Source organism: Nicotiana tomentosiformis, chromosome 9 (genome assembly GCF_000390325.3).
Source record: "Nicotiana tomentosiformis chromosome 9, ASM39032v3, whole genome shotgun sequence".
NCBI lineage: Eukaryota > Viridiplantae > Streptophyta > Magnoliopsida > Solanales > Solanaceae > Nicotiana > Nicotiana tomentosiformis.
The window spans coordinates 81245378-81262886 of record NC_090820.1 but is presented as its reverse complement, the minus strand read 5'-3'; the positions used below and the strand labels follow the sequence as shown (position 1 = coordinate 81262886).

The 17509-nt window shown below is 38.0% G+C and overlaps 1 protein-coding gene across 1 annotated transcript; it reads right to left on the bottom strand.

The window, feature by feature from the left end:
- Window positions 1-372: 372 nt before the first annotated feature.
- Window positions 373-935, bottom strand: LOC138899082 (uncharacterized). Its single transcript, XM_070185198.1, has 2 exons — window positions 855-935; window positions 373-636 (listed from the first exon to the last, which is right to left on the bottom strand). Exons 1-2 carry the CDS (start codon window positions 933-935, stop codon window positions 373-375), a joined length of 345 nt encoding a protein of 114 aa, XP_070041299.1.
- Between the last annotated feature and the right edge of the window lie 16574 nt (window positions 936-17509).

Sequence of the window (17509 nt, the reverse complement as noted above, 5' to 3'; positions counted from 1 at the left end):
TGGCTCAGTAGCTTGATACCCCAATAGTTGTTACTATTTTGGATATCCCCCTCATTCTTATACAACAGGACCATGGTACTCCATCTCCATTGCTCAGACATCTTCTTCTTCTTCCTAAATATGACATTAAATAGCCCAGTCAGCCATTTCAAGCCTGCCCTACCCACGTTCTTCCAGAATTCCACCGGGATTTCATCTAGCACAGTCTCTCTCCTCTTGCTCATCTTATGCATTGCCCCCATATACCTCCGCAACTTTAATACGCCCGCAATACCCAAATTCCCGGCGGCTCTCGGAGTTTTCTAAGTCCCCCAGCACAATGTTCCTATCCCCCTCCTCGTTCAGGATTTTATGGAAGTATGCCTGCCATCTCTATCGAATCATAGCCTCGTCTAACAACACTTTACCTTCCTTATCCTTGATGCGCTTTACTTGGTCTAGGTCACAGGCCTTCGTCTCTCGCACTTTGGCTAATCTGTACAACGTTTTGTCCCCTCCTTTGCCTCCTAGTTCTTCATACAATATCTCAAATGCGACAGTCTTGGCCACAATAACTGCTAACTTTTCTTCCCTCTTAGCCACCTTATACCGCTCCTTGTTCGTCCTTTTATTCTCCCCGTCCTTGCTTTTCACAAGCTTCAAATAAGCCACTTTCTTGGCTTCCACTTTACCTTGGATCTAAGTGCTTCACCACCAGTCCCCTTTGCGACCACCAGACGGGTCCTTCGAGACCCACAATATCTCTCAGCCTCCCTAATGCAATTCGCAGTCGCGGTTCACATACCACTCGTGTCCGTAATACTCCTCCATACCCCCATAGCTAGGTGCTTATCCCCTAACTTCTGGGCACTGACCTCAGTCGAAGCACCCCACTTGATCCTAGGAAGACCATTCGCAACCCTCTTTCTACGCTTCCTCCTAATCTCCAAATCCATGACCAGGAGCCTATGCTAGGTCGTGAGGCTCTCACTTAGGATGACCTTTCAATCTGCATACAAACCTCTATCCGGCTTCCTGAGTAGTAGATAATTAATTTGGGTCTTGGCTGCCGAACTCTAAAAAGTAAACAAGTGCTCCTCCTTCTTCGGAAAACTCGAGTTAGCAATTACCAAATCGAACACCTTAGCAAAATCCAGCAGTGAAGTTCCTCCTCCGTTCCTAACTCCAAAACTGAAGCCTCTGCGCACATCATCATAACCCTCAGATACCGCCCCAATGTGGCCATTGAAATCTCCCCCTATGAAAAGCTTCTCACTGTGCGGAATACAATGCACAAACTCATCCAAGTCCTCCCAAAAGCACCTCTTGAACTCCTCGTCCAAGCCCATTTGAGGTGCGTAGGCACTAACCACGTTTAAAATAAAACCCCCAACGACTAGCTTAATGCCCATCAGCTTGTCACTCACTCTATTAACCTCCACCACTAGCTCTCGGAGATCACTATCAACCAAAATGCCTACCCCATTCTTGCCCCCCACGTGACCAGAGTACCATAACTTATACCTATCTACATCACCTGCCTTATCTCCCACGCATCGTGTCTCCTGGAGACAAGATATATCGATCTTTCTCTTATGGAGAACCTTTTCTAGCTGTACAAACTTCCCAGTCAAGGTCCCTATGTTCCAAGACCCCACTCTCAAGCTAGCTTCACCTTTACCACCCTTACCTTCTTTTCCCCTACCCTCCCATCACCCGAGGACATGACCTTACCTTACCATCGTTCAAAATAGCCACTATATTCAATAAACACTATGATACCAATAATACAGTCTGAAACTAAAAGGCACACAAGAAGGGGATAAAAACTAATGTACTATGTTAGGTAGTAGTAGGAAGATATGTGAAACTAAATACCCCAGATGGTGCTAATAAGGCGAAAAGCAAATACAAAGGATCTAAACAATACATGTGAATCAGAAAGTTTAATGATCTAAGCAAATAAACCACAACTATAACATAACACTAGTAGAGAACACACTACGAACAATGAAAAAGATTTAAACAAAGTACATCTAAGACAAAGTGTAATGAGAAAAGAACGTAGAACCTGGTACCGTTGTCGGAGACGGTGGGGCCGGTGGTGGTCATCGAAGATCTGGCCGAAGTTGCTGGTTAATGAATCACGTGGCTTGAATACAGGTCTAGTTTGCGTGTGACCACGGCGCCGCAAAACTAGCCTAAAACCTAACTATGGTTGTTCCCACTCGCCGGTGACTGGTCCGTATCTCGCCGGAGTCTGTTGTCTTGTTCTCTCTGGAGTGAAAGAGCGCTCCCCCCCCCCACGGGTCTGGGCAAGTGAAACGAGAGGGGAGAAAGGATGGCCGATAGATTGTAGAAGAGAAAGACATCATTGGCATCTCGCTGGCAATGAGAGGGGGAGATGACAAGACGGGAAAGAGGAAAGGTGGGGTGAGAGAGTTGGGGGAAGAAAGGGATGAGAGGTGTGGATGATGGAGAGGAGAGAGAAGAGAGAAGAGAGGGGACTTACCAGGGGGAGAGTGGTCGCCGACAGCTGAGTTGGTCACCGATTTTATGACTGTTAGGATTAGCGTGTCAGGCGCAGGCGCAAAGAGAGAGAAAGAAAAGTCAGGGAGAGAAAAGTGTGCGTGTTTCTTAAGGTATAGATATTAAATTGAAGATGAGACTAAATGCAACGTCAATACAAATATCCAAACAGACGACGACAAGATAGTTTAAAAACAATGAATTTTTGCATTACTTTCAGGACATGAACCAAAACAGCCAAGGAGTGACAAACAAATTTTAGCAAAAGCGATTTGAATATACATTTCTTTTCAAACTCAACTTCAGCCAGCAATACAAAATACCAATTCAAGCTGCAAATGAAGTGCATAACTGATTCATAATTCATATAACTAGATTTTATTTGGGAAAATGTAATAAGTAGATTTTAACTCAAATACAACCCTAGTATATTCAATAGATTCATGCGACTCAATTTGAGGTCATTCGCTTCAATTCCTAATTTGTTGTCTCTAACCAACCACAATAACGACTCAAATTTCAACCATTCACAACCCAAAACCAATCAAATTATGACTTAGCTATTACTTTAAGCGGCTGAAATTGACCTACGCATACCCCAAAAAGCATTCGAGTTAATTTCCAACTAATTGATGGATCTCATCATACTAAGATCAATACCAATAACAGTAAAATGAGGGAAGGAGAATGAGACCTAAATGAGTGAGATTCTTTGATTAATTCTGGAAGTGACTACAAGGGATGCAACACAAAATCGGACAAGAACTAGGACTGAAACGGACTGAAATCCACTCGACACAAACAAACATAACCAAACGGGATTAGGAGCCACAAATTTGACCTCGAACGACAATCAACGGACCTCAGTCGTCATAGCGCATTTTGTGAAGTGTTCTCCTGCCCATGTTACCTGAAATAAAGTCAACAAAAAATCGTGATCAAGGATGTCTTGATTGCCGATACTGAGGTTGAATAAATTATTCCACCTTGGGGCGGGTCAGCAGGATTGTATCGCGGGTCAGGGGTGGGTAGGCGGGTCGAAGGATTGGGCTCAGGGTTTAGGGAATATTGGGTTGTTGATTTGGGTCTACTTGAGGTTAAATTTGGACCAAATTCTCTAGAATTAACTCAAAATGGGCCTTTTCATATCATAATGTCATTAGCTAAAATAATTGCTCCCCTCAAACAAATAGCACTATAAATTAATTTGAAAAAAGACTACATACATGAAGATAAGTAAATATAATAGAGAAATAAAGTGTGTGTATATATATATATATATATATATATATATATATATATATATATATATATATTAAACTAAACTAGAAATAGAGAAAATATGTTAAAATCATGGTAGAATCAAAATAATAACAATACAAAATACTAATGACCTTAAAATAAAATATGTAAGATGGAAACATTATAAAACAAACTATTTTTGGTGTTTTTCAAAAGTTGTAATTGAAAATAAAACAGACTAAAACTCTAGAAAATTAAAGTTAACTCAAATAAATACGCAAAAATACTAGATACTGAAACTAACTTTAAAAATTGTGCGGGTATAAAATTATGTGCTTACAGTATGTCCACATTCATTATGTTTACATTCATTCAGTAGTGTGTCTACATTCATTCTGTAATACTCCCCCTCAAGCTTGAGTATAGATATCGATCATGCCCAATTTGTTGTGAAAGTAATAAACTCGAATTCCATTCAAAGTCTTTGTGAATAAATCAATCGGCTGCTCTCCTGTCTTCACGTAGTCAGTGGATATCAAGTTCTCCTGAATCTTCTCACGAATAAAATAGCAGTCAACCTCAAAATACTTAGTTCTTTTATGATACACCGAATTTGACTCAATATGGTGGGAAGCTTAATTGTCACACCAGAGTTTTGCGGTATTGGATGCTCCAACCCAGTTTCATTCAAAAGATGATGTATCCATATAATCTCACACATAAATTGAGACATAGCTCTATACTCAGATTCTATACTGGATCGACATATAACACCTTTCTTCTTACTTCTCCATGATACCAGGTTCCCTCCAACAAAGATACAATAGCCTACAGTAGATCTTCTATTAATTTTGGATCCAACCTAATCAGCATCTGCATAATACTCAATACAAGTATGGTCGTGATTACTATATAATATACCAAGTCCAGGAGCTCCTCTCAAGTAACATAAAATCTATTCCAAAACTGATCAATGTTTGACCGTTGGTGTAGACATGAACTGGCTAACAACACTTACTACAAAAGCAATATATGGACGAGTCATAGTGAGCTAGTTTAATTTTTCAACTAACCACTTGTATCTCTCTGGATCATCAAAAGGTTCGCCATCATCTTTCTTAAGATGCACATCAGGAACCATTTGGCTATTACAAGATTTAGCTGTTAACTTTCTAGTTTCTGCAGACAAGTTAAGAATATACTTTTTCTGTGATAAAAGAATACCCTTCTGGATTTAATTTACTTCTACTCCTAAATATTATTTTAACATACCTAAGTCCTTTGTATAAAACCTAGTGTGCAGGAAAGACTTGAGGGAAGAAATCCCTACATAGTCACTTCTTGTGATAACAATGTCATCAACATATACTACAAGAAGAATAGTTCGAGTTGTTGATTGCTTATAGAAGACTTAATGAACACACTTGCTCATTTTTAGCCCAAACTCATGAACTACCTCACTAAACTTGTCAAACCAAGCTCGAGGACTTTGCTTCAAGCCATACACAGACTTCTTCAAATGACAAACTTTCTTATACTCTCTCTGAGAAACAAAACTAGGTGGTTGCTCCATATATACTTCCTCCTAAAGATCACCATAAAGGAACACACTCTTGATATCCAACTGATATAAAGGCCAATTCTCAAAAGCACCTAGAGAAATAAATAAGCAAATATAAGTGAGTTTGGTAACCGGGGAGAAGGTGTCCTAATCGATAATGTGCTCCAAAAGGAGACGCAACACTAGAGCATGCAATAGACTGTGGCTCCCATTTATCAAGGATGTATAGATCACCTGATATATATCATTTACCAATAATCTGCTTCATTGTAAGATCTAAAAATAAATAATGGTCGGGGAAAAAAGCGACACAACAATGAAGGTCTCTGACGATTTTACTAACAGAAAGCAGATTAAAGGCCAAGTTTGATAGACTTAATACAAATGACAGGGTAATAGAGGAAGTTGGTTTGGTAGTCATATATCCAACACTATTATAGGTTGATCCATCAGCTACAGTAACTAGAGAGGTTGATTTGTGTGACCAAAAATTAGAAACAATAGTTGAATTATCTGCCATGTTAATTGTGGCACTTGACAATCACCCATTTATTTGAAGAGGTGATAAGACATTTATTATCTGACCTAACAAAATCAGTAATCGAAAAAGATTCCTCAATTAATTTTTGATATGGAAGGAATTTTAGAACTCATCTGAAACCAAGATTGTTGGACTAAGAGACATAGCCATAAATCCACGAAATTAGTAAACAAAAGGGAATAAGTGAGAATCAAACAGAATAGAGTTCCAACTGATATAATCGAAAAGTTCCACCAAGAATTTACTCAACTAGAACACACAATGTATCAAAATAATGGAAGAGGAACCAGTAAAATTCCACTAAAAGATACTTCAACACCAAAATGATCTTCACTTGAAAAAAGCTCAACAAGCAAAAAATTCACAGAGGAGAACTTTACCAAGAATATGGAGTCTTTAGATAGTAGACACCAAATCAGCAAATGGAAAGTAAAAAAAAAGATGATTTTGATCAAAGAAAACAAAATTGACAAAATTTGGAATGCTTTGAAATCTACCAAACCGAAGTCTAATGAACAAGAAATCACAAAATTTTGACCGAAAATATCGAGCCAACATCCGAAATGAAACCCCAAACTGATTCCCTCGTATCATACCTGGTCTATGACTTCCGAAAAACTTTCTAAAGCAACACCGACGAATCAAATGTCTCTGCTCTGATACCATATAAGATATAAAGAAAATGGAGCAATCTCCTTATGTATTATTTCAAAAAGTAATAAGTATATATACCAGTACATAGAGCCATAACTATAGAAAGAATTAAAAAAGGAGATGTTATAACTCTGTTGTGAATCCCTATAATTTTGCTAGCTATGTACATTACATAAAAGTTTGTCTGCATTTATTATGTCTACATTCATTCTATAGTATGTCTACATTCATTAGGTAACAAATGGGAATACATATTTATTTAAGACTTTTAGAGTACAACATGTTGCCAAAATGAAACTTTCACTTTGCATCAATTAGCATCAATCAACATGATTGTGTTTTTTCCACCATATGCATTATATGCAAGTTCTTGCCATCTTCAGAGAAGTAACATTCATATATTAATAAAAACTATAAAAGGGATTCATGTTCTTTATTTTTTAGGGTACAGTCTACGGTGCTTCATTAACTTCCACAATATTTTTTTAGTTTTCATTCTCGGTAAGTGAAAAGTAGTTGGTAGCAATAACTCCATATAATCAACAAATTAAGCTATGAAATGAAAGATCAGGACATAGAATAATATTTTCTTTTACCCCTTCCCAGAATCTCCCATTTTTCTCCTTTGGGATATAGAATAACTACTAGTCGCATATTAGGTTGGATAGTTTGATGTTGTACAGTCATATATATATATATATATATATATATATATATATATATATATATATATATATTTGACTCACAAACATATATATAGTCGGGCACCAAAACACTGAGTCGGCCTGCTAAACTTGCAAACCTATGGTTGGACTACATAATCTTGTAGTTCCAGTTGGAAACAACAGGACTTGGTCTTTGATTATGTTGGAGGAGTGTTTCAGGTCTTTGCGCTGCTGGCCGACTAGGAATGTCAAGCTTAGAGCTGGTCCAATGATCTTGATCTGGGATTAGTTGGACTCCTCGGCCGCAATTGTGACTTAAAATACGCTTTATTTATTAACTTCTGAAATGATTATTTTTAATTTTGGTAACAGAATTGAACTAGAATGATTTGAAAAACCTAGAACAGAAGTTAAAATTCCGGGGCATTTGCACAAATTGCGTTTTTTAGGCTACTATTTAAATGTTATTCCGTTAGCACTGTGAGTTAAATTTGTTTTGCGAAAAGAAAATTCATCCAACTATTTTTAAATACAAAATATAAACCACTGGACAGAATTTAAAAAGTCATGACCTCATAAACACCATATGTTACAAATAATCAAATAATTTCGCCTCCATCTCGTTCCACGGGCCATTGAAAGATTTACGTAAAAATAGCATGTGCTAGCCAGTTTTCGGATAGCTAATTGAAAAATAGCCAGCGTTTGAAAAGTAATTGAAAAATAATCACTATTTTATTGCAACGCGGAAAGTTTCAGCCTAATATACTAAAGATTGATGCACGAACTTCCAGTATATTATGCTGGAACTCCGGTACACGGAAAGTTCCAGCATAATATGCTGGAGATTGGAGCATCTGGAGTTGCAGTACATTATGATGAAACTCCAGTATATTATGATGGAGTTCCAGTATATTTATGCTAGAACTCCATCATAATATAATAGAGTTCCAGCATAATGTTTATGCTGGAAGTTCACATGTAAAAAATTTGAATTTCAATATATTATGCTGGAATATTTTCCGGATTTTGAATAGCGTTTTCGTTCAGATTTATCTTTCCATAAAAGTGGCTAAATTTCGATTATTTTTGAAACTGTGGCTATTTTTCAAGTATCACTTGTAAATCAGGCGATTTTTGAATTTCATCCAAGATTTACTGGCCTAATATTGTTGTTTGAGCTTTGCTTTTGTTAAAGTGAAATTCAAAAATAGTTAGATTTACAAGTGGTAATCGAAAAATAGTCAAAGTTTCAAAAGTAATCGAAACTTAGACACTTTTCGTGTAAAGATAAATCTGAATGAAAATACTGTTCAAAATCTAGAAAATATTCCAGCATAATATACTGGAGTTCCAGTATAATATATTGGACTTCCAGCATAATATACTGGACTTCCAGCATAATATACTGAACTTCCAGCATAATATATTGGAGTTCCAGTATAATATATTGGTCCAGCATAATATGCTGGAAGTTCATACACATGTGTTCCAATCTCCAGTATATTATGCTGGAACTTTTCGTGTGTTGGAGTTCCAGCATAATATACTGGAAGTTCATACATAGGTGCACCATCTCCAGTATATTATGCTAGAACTTTTCGTGTTATAGCAAAATAGTGATTATTTTTCAATAATTTTGCAAACGCTGGCTATTTTTTAATTACCGGTCCGAAAAATGACTAGCCCGTGCTATTTTCACTTATGTGGTATCACTTGAAATGAATAGAAATTTAAATTAAAACCCAACCCGTTTCTTTCGTTTTCTAGGCCCATCACAGTGAGAGTTTAAGATCACTTGTGAAATTGTTAGTTTCTTATTTCTTTGTGTCACATAATAAGGATAGGATAAACTTAAAATGATCATAATTATACGAATAATACGTCAATATTTGGATTGATTTCTTCTTCTACAAAAAGAAAATGACAAAAAAAAAAATGCAAAAGGGTCTTTCATGCTTTACAGTATCTCCAAATTTTCACGGGTATATAATGACATCTCACAATCAGATAGGAAAAAGGAAAATGGACATGATGGCAGATAAAACTTTTGCAAACACCCCATATGCCAAGGCTATTGCCGATACTGATACAATATTCAACTCTTTGATGCAGACGTTATATATACTGTTTTTTTTTATACGGGTAAAACCGAGGCTAATGAGCATCTCGATTCCCGATAAAGTAAATGAAATAAGGACATAACCACAAGGAATCGGAATCGAAACCAGGAACCTCTCGTATCAAGGTCCGAACAAAACACCTGCCCTCGAAGCCATCGAAATTACGCCTCCCGGATCCGGTTCGAGTTCCAAGACCTTGAAAAACATTACCAAACAACCGTGCACGATTAACAAATGGTCGTGATATCCGTCTCCAACAGGATATCACGACGTGAATCTCGGTCCGTATCGACAGCAGATCAGTGATTAACGGAAAGAAAGATTTTTACCTTTCTTAGAATTGTACTTAGGGTAAAACTACCCTACTATATAAAGGGAAAGCTGATTATTCAATAGAGACATTGTAACACTCATATCATGGCAATATACATTTGTTTTCTCTGCTTCTAAGAGTTATTCAAAGTTCTTAATTTTGTTCATAGTTCTTCATAAGTGTTTGGTTCCGAACGGAAGGCAGGCTAATTGTTTGGCTCACAACCGAGCCCGGACTCAATACTACTACTGGTTTGACTGTTCATTCTATCTTTAATTTGCTCATCTAACACTATTAATCACTTGTATTGAATTAGTCCATATATCCTTAAAAACACGTATAAATTCAATTGTTATCCATTTGTTTAGGGTAAACAGTTTGGCGCCCACCGTGGGGATAAGGATAATAGTGGTAATTTGATACAAATTTCTATAACACACTTTGTTTTACGCTTATTCTTTGAGATTTTAATTTCAGGTGAACCTAAAAATGTCAATCTCTCAGTCTGTTCACTTGAACGTTAACGTTGAATCTGGCCATTACGGCGAAAACAACAATATGGTGCCTAGCAACGAATTGCCCCCTGATCCCAATAGAGTCCCGCTTGCAGACCCAGTTGATGTCAACTCGCATATGGACATCAACGCTAACCTGCCGACCGACCTACGATTCGAGGTACGCCCGAAGGTAAAGGCGACATGATCAATCTGCGGGTGATCTTTGAAATATTACAGGCCCAACAAACGGCGATAGCAGAGCTGCAGAATCAAAGCTGCGATGAAAGCAACGTTGAGCTCAAACCATCCGGGGCAAGCACCCGAAGGAGTGAGCACGCCATAGAAAGGCCGGGTTAAGTTGATCTCGGGACCAACCCCGAAATAATAAAAATGCTTGAGGAACTGACAAAGCGGGTTGAATTGGGAGAGAAGCAAATTGAGACCAACGACAAAAAAGTAGAGACCTATATGTCCAGAGTCGATCAAATCCCAGGAGTGCCCCCGATATTGAAAGGCCTGAATTCCAAAAAAAATTCCAAAAGCCTTTCTCTCCGAGTGCGGCACCGAAGCCAACCCTAAAGAAGTTCCGCATGCTTAAAATTCCGAAGTATAATGGAACCATAGATATTGATTTTATATTGTTCATGGGTAATATTGGATAAAAGGCATTAAGTAGGCTTGCTCGACCGGGTTATCTCGGTTGAGCGCCAGTCGCGCTCCCCGAGGTCGGGGCATGACAAACTTGGTATCAGAGCCTAAGGTTTAAAAGTGTCCTAGGATGTCTCAGAGCCGTGTCTAGTAGAGTCCTTCTTATCGGTATGTTGTCGACCATATCTATAATTAGGAGGCTACTTGGACATTTAGGAATTTCACACCTCATTGATACTCCAGATCGTGCGATAGAGCTCAAGTTAGGAATCTAAATTCCTCGTCATGTCTCATTTTCCATATGAGTAACCCACGGGTTCGAGGCAGCGAGGAGGGAATGAAAGAACCAGTTACTAGGGGAAGTGTCCTTGTTCCTATTAATGTCACCATGCCAGCAGATCATGTGGTGAGAGCACCTAAGAAACGAAAGAGGGTTGTTTGTACCAATAAGCCGGAATGTTTGATATGAAAGAAGAGCCACTCAGGTTTATGTTGGATGATTCTTTAAATATATTATGATTGTAGAAAGAGGGGGCACAAGAAGAACAAATGAGGTTGGATACACCCATCCCTGTCTGCTCGATATGTGGGTGGGAATATTTTGCGTCATGTTGTGAGTATGCTCAGAAGCGTGTTAGGGGTGGTAGATTTGGGCAATTCCAAAAGTCCATACAACGAGCTATTGCCGAGATTGTTAATTCCATCATGGGGTCCTGGAGGAAGGATAGGGGGAATACTTATGATGTATGCAAAAAGGGTAAATATCAGGTCGGTGGGGCGAGTCAGTTTAACGGACCTCATCTTCGTTGCATGAACTGTAGGAGATATCATTCGGGGGTATGTCGCTATGGTACCAATGTATGTTACAGATAGGGGGCATCAGTTAAGGCACTGCCCCGTCAATCTAAAGTTATCAAGTAAGTCACTCCTTATTATATCATTATGAATACCACGTGTTTTTCCTTGTTGTATATGTACATCTACATCGAGAACCTACATAAATACAGTCTTAACAAGACGTTGAATCACTAAAAATTGCATGTACTTACTTTCTGAATGAGACGCATTATTCGTGAAGCCACCCTATCACAAATTCTCTTATTTACAACCTTTAGTGGAATTGAGCTCTATAATTATTTCCTTGAATTGAGTTATAACCCTAGGCTAATACTTCACACTTGCTTCGCTAAATTCTCAACAAAGGACTATACCCGATTACATAACCTTTTGAATCGAATGGATAATATCTGCTCACTTGTGCCTATGCACGCACCATCATAATATTTACCTATGTTGAATCAAATCTAATGTAAAGAAGCCTAGTGTTGAGATCATTCTTGAGCCACTCTTTCCCTCTTCGGTGTATGTGGCTCCTATGGTTTGAACATTCACTTTACTCCTTTGGGAATATTATCATGAAACTTTTTCACTGTCTAGTAACATGAGGGCATATTTTAGCACCTATCATATGTGTACGTGTGATTTGAAATGGTCACTTGTATGTATAAAGTTTCTCGGGAATTTGAGGTTTTCGTGAATTTGTCACAAGAAGATCTTTTGTTCGCCCAACTCAGTATAATTTTCAGGTTCACCTAGATCATGCCTCAGTGAGTAACTCACTTTGTTCCTAGTATTGTAGTTGCCCATGAAGTGGCCTGGTATTGTTGCTTGAGAGTTATTATGGCAGAAACATGTCTAGCTCATAGCAGAGTATTCATTCTCTCTAATCACAACATGATTTCATCCCAATATTAAGATGTCCTGGTTGCATGATTTCACTCGTGTGTGGTTGAAAGTTAAGTAGCCTTACTGCAACCTTTTCCTCTCCACTTCAGGTGGATGTTTCAAATTCTAACACATATCATGAGCATATTGATTTGAAAGACAAGTTTGTCGTATCGCTAGTCCTCTCATATAGGATTAACTATCGGGAATAGTTAACCTGTCATAATGATAATAACCTCACAAGTGTTCAACCTCTGTTTCAACCTCATGGTCTTGTGGCATAGATTCCTTGTGTCAGTTAATGTTAAGAGCGTAACACAACTTCATGTATTTTGAAATTCATATCACATTCAGGGTGCTAGAATATTCTCATTTTGAGCTAAATTGATTTTCCTATACTCCAGGAGGCGACTGATGTCACGTACTTGGCTATTTCTCCTTGAGGCTTACTATTGCCGAACAAGGAACGTATGGAATAAAACAATTATTAATGTCCTTCTCATAACTCATAGCCTTCCTTGAATAACTGATGCTAATGTCTTTATCCTCCCGATCATGCCTCCCATATGTCACATGTCTAAAATGACTCACTTCTTTTACATCTCTTGATCATGTACACGGTCCCCACATTATCAATGTGTACTAGGCAACTCTATGCCTCATTTGTCGAATAGATGATGTCATTACAATGGTTAATCATGTCAGCGCTATTGGTAGTAACCTTCATAATTCATAGGATATAACCTCCTAAAATGCCCTGCTCAACACCTTGATTGATTCTTGGATAATTTTAGCTCAAACTCGAAACCTCGTTATTCCTATTTATAGTAAATCTATGGGGGTTGCAAACATGTCAAAGAAGAAGCATCATCCCATGATCAAACATATTGGGTAGGAAATTTTATGGTCATATTCATGCTAGCACATCGTAGAGTAATTGTTGAAGGTCGTCAAAGGTTTAGTTTGGGTGTTCGCATTAGATATTTAGAGTTAAAGAAAGTGAACACATTATTCTCAGGATTTTCTCAATGAAGATATTATGTGAATTGCTAATAAAGTTAAAGTATGTGTAGTCAGATTAGGCCTTATGAAATCTTGAAGGAAATATGTCGAACTATGAGTATGATAATTCCCTATCATTTTCCTCCATGTACCCGGTGTTTCATGTGTCTATGTCTAAGAAGGTAGTTGGAAATCCTTTGTCTATCGTTTCGGTGAAAGCTAGTGCAGGTGAAATTATTGGATAATTGGCATATGAAAGGTACTTAATTTTCATCCTTGTTAGATAAGTTCGGAGGTTGAGATTGCCTTTGTCATGTGTTATGGTGAAGTCTGTGAGTTGAGGAGGCCACCTCGAAGGCCGAAAGTGTTAAAGGAAAGAAAATGTTCTCACTTGATTGTATAGTCAAATGATTGTGGATCGAAAGGTACTTTCTATGTGTTATGATTTAAATATGTGCAACTCATGTTCAGATATCACTTTTGGTAATGTAATGCCTGTGTGATGCTTGTTGAGTTGCAAACGTATTCTTAGGACTGGTTTTGGAATTCTCCGGCAGATGGATAGGCCCAAATATAGGGGAGACTCTGGCAAAAAGTTTAGAAATTTAAGGAGTTAGTTAAAATTTGGAATTGCTGGTGTGTGAAGTAATAGTTGGGTCACATTGGATGCTAATGGAGAATCTTGACGCTCATTCGAGGATGAATGATCCTAAGCGGGGGAGAATGTAATGCCACGTTAAAATTTCCTAATGATTTAAGAATTTAAAGTGCACCAGCGATATTTGGGAATAAATTATTCGAGTATTAAAGGAGACCTATGGGATAGAACCACGTTATTTTGAAATGAAAATGTATGTTTCAGGTGTATTGGAACATATTAAGGAGTTTTGTGAATGGGAAGAATTTGTGTATAACAAGTTAGATACATTAAATGGAAATGATGTTATTATGTAAACATGGTTTCATACTTATATGAAGGTTTGGAAGTCAATTCGATTCTATATCATAGCAAGGCATCAATTGAGGGTGAGTGGAGAAGCAAGAAATCGAAAAGAAAATAACTGGGAGCATGCTAGGGTCCGAGCAACATGCGGATTGTGGCACGCCAACCCTCTCAGCAACTCTGAAAACCAGTGAAGTATAGGCATTTGGCGCTGGCACGCTACCCCCACCTGAAGCCTTTTTAAGTACTCACCTTGGGGGTTCATTTCCCCCATTTCACTTGGACGAATTTTAGAGTTCTTCTCCATTCTCTCAAGACCACCAACTCCTCTCTTCTTCACGGTAAGCAATCCCCATTATCTTGGTATGAAATCCCATCATATCTACACTAGTATTGATGAAATCTACACATGCAATCCGTAGATTTTCAAGAAATTTCTTCAATAACTCAAAGGGGGGAGGGGGAGGGGAGGGGTTTGCAAGATATCTTTCAAAAGGTAATCCTACACCCTTATACTTACATGCATGGATTTATTATGGAAATATGAGTTTGAATTAAATTTTGGAACTCATGGGATGGTGATTGAAAGCCATAATTTCCAATTTAAATACATAACCATTGTAGAGATTGAAAGGTAATTATTTGATAGAAATTTGTTGGTTGGGTGTGGATGGATGGTCATACATGTGATGTTGGAAGTTATAAAATGTTTAAGAATGATGGTGGGGTAAATTATTGGTAAATGGTAATTGGATGAACTAATTCTAGGATTATGAGATATAGAGATTTATGCCTACTAGGTGTTTGATAAAGTGTCTAAATGGCCTAAACAATGGAAACTGTTACTTATGATGGTCCCATTGGATGTTTATATTGTAGATTGTTGTTTCTTATTGTACTGGATCGTTGTAGCATCATTAAGGGACGAATTTCAGGTATATTGATTAAACTACTCTCTTAGAATTGAATTCCATGATGTCCACGTAAGTCTCGAAGTATGATGTTGTAAGTGGATGAAAATGTCAATGAGGCTATAAATGGAGTGAGAGGTTATGCGGTAAATGCATTTGTATTGTTATTTCCTTTGTATGAAAATCAAAAATGTTTTTGGGAGTATCGATAGTCACCGAGGAAGGGTAGGTTGAAATAACCTAACCCCGAAACTACACGTACCGGTGTACGAATGGATTGTGATCATTTCCCTTATTTGGGATAAGATTGATGTGATAACATTATTTTCCTTAATTGGAATGAGATTGATTGATAGAAAAGGATGATGTCGATCCACATGGCATTGTGGTAAGATGGCCTAGCCGATCGGGTCGTGATCGGATGCCATGCCGCACATATGGTAGTGATTGTGCTAGAAATTATAATTGAAATTGTGATGGAGATTGTGACTGTGGTTGATGTCTCGGATGAGACGGCCTAGCTGATCGGGTCGTGATCGGACTCCGTGCTAAAAGTACGGTGGTATTTGTGAACAGTGGTATATCGGTGCTAAAGATCTCCCAACCAACAATAATATTATCTTCATATTTTGATTATCACTTCATAATATTATCTTCATATTTTGAAAATTATTATGTTTTAACTTGGCATTTGGATATCATTGATTGTTGATTGATGTTTCCATGGTTTTCTCTTTCTTACATTGGCATTCTATTTTGAAAGAGGATAGTTAGATTGACATACTAGTACTATTCCATATGTACTAACGTCCCTTTTGCCGGGGGCGCTGTATCTTCAATGGATGCAGGTGGTTCATCAGCGGGCAATTTTGGTCCTCGTTAGCGGTTACTCCATATTCAACAGGTTTTGGTTAGCCCTACTCTATTCCGATCCTGATATCATTTCGTGTTGTACATTGTGTTTTGAGGTATAGTAGGGACCTTGTTGCCGGCACTTCCATACTATTCTTTTATTGTACTTAAAGGCTCCGTAGACAGGTTGTGGGTGGTGTTTGATGTTGGGAATTGAACTAGAAGTGTTAGTATTTGGCAAACATATTTTTCATTATATCTATAAACTTGTAATATTTTGAAAATCGTAAAAGAATTTCTTTTGAGAAATGGGAAAAGAATGGGGAACATTACACTCTCCTCATGTATATCTCTTGATATTGATTTTATATTATTCATGGGTAAGATTGGATAGAAGGCATTAAGTAGGTTTTCTCGACCGGGTTATCTCGGTTGAGCGCCGGTCATGCTCTCCGAGGTCGGGGCGTGGCAATATTATCGCTCCTTTGGACAGGGTTTCCCCAAACCTTTTTAGCAAAACCGACTCGATTTCGTCATCTTCTAAGTCGTTTCCCTTGATGGAACACGTGTAGGAGGCCACGTGCTCATTTGGACGACAAAAGGGACGTTAGTACATATGGAGTAGTACTAGTATGTAAAGCTAACTGTCATCTTTCAAAATAGAATGCCAATGTAAGAAAGGGAAAAATATGGAAACAACAATTAACAATCAATAATATCCAAATGCCAAGTTAAAACATAATAATTTCCAAAATATGAAGATAATACTGTGAAGTGATAATCAAAATATGAAGATAATATTATTTTTGGTTGGGAGATCTTTAGCACCGATATACCACTGTTCACAAATACCACCAGACTTTTAGCACGGAGTCCGATCAAGACCCGATAGGCTAGGCCGTCTCATCCGAGACATCAACTACAGTCACAATCTCGATCACAATTTCAATTATAATTTCCAGCTCAATCACCACCAAGTGTGCGGCATGGCATCCGATCACGACCCGATCGGCTAGGCCATCTCACCACAATGCCGTGTGGATTGACTTCATCCTTTTCTATAAATCAATCTCATCCCAAATAAGGGGGATAATGTTATCACATTAATCTCATCCCAAATTAGGGGAATAATTTTATCATATCAATCTCATCCCAAATAAGGAGAATGATCACAATTCACTCCTACACCGGCACGTGTAGTTTCAGGGTTAGGTATTTCTACCTACTCTTCCTCGGTAACTATCGATACTCCCAAAAATATTTTTGATTTGCATACAAAGGAAACAACAATACAAATGCATTTACCTCATAACCTTTCACAACA

Coding starts and splice junctions, on each gene's coding strand:
- LOC138899082 (XM_070185198.1), bottom strand. CDS start 935: ATGGATTTGGAGATTAGGAGGAAGCGTAGAAAGAGGGTTGCGAATGGT. Junction 637..854: donor AGTGGGGTGCTTCGACTGAG/GTCAGTGCCCAG, acceptor GCTTATTTGAAG/CTTGTGAAAAGCAAGGACGG.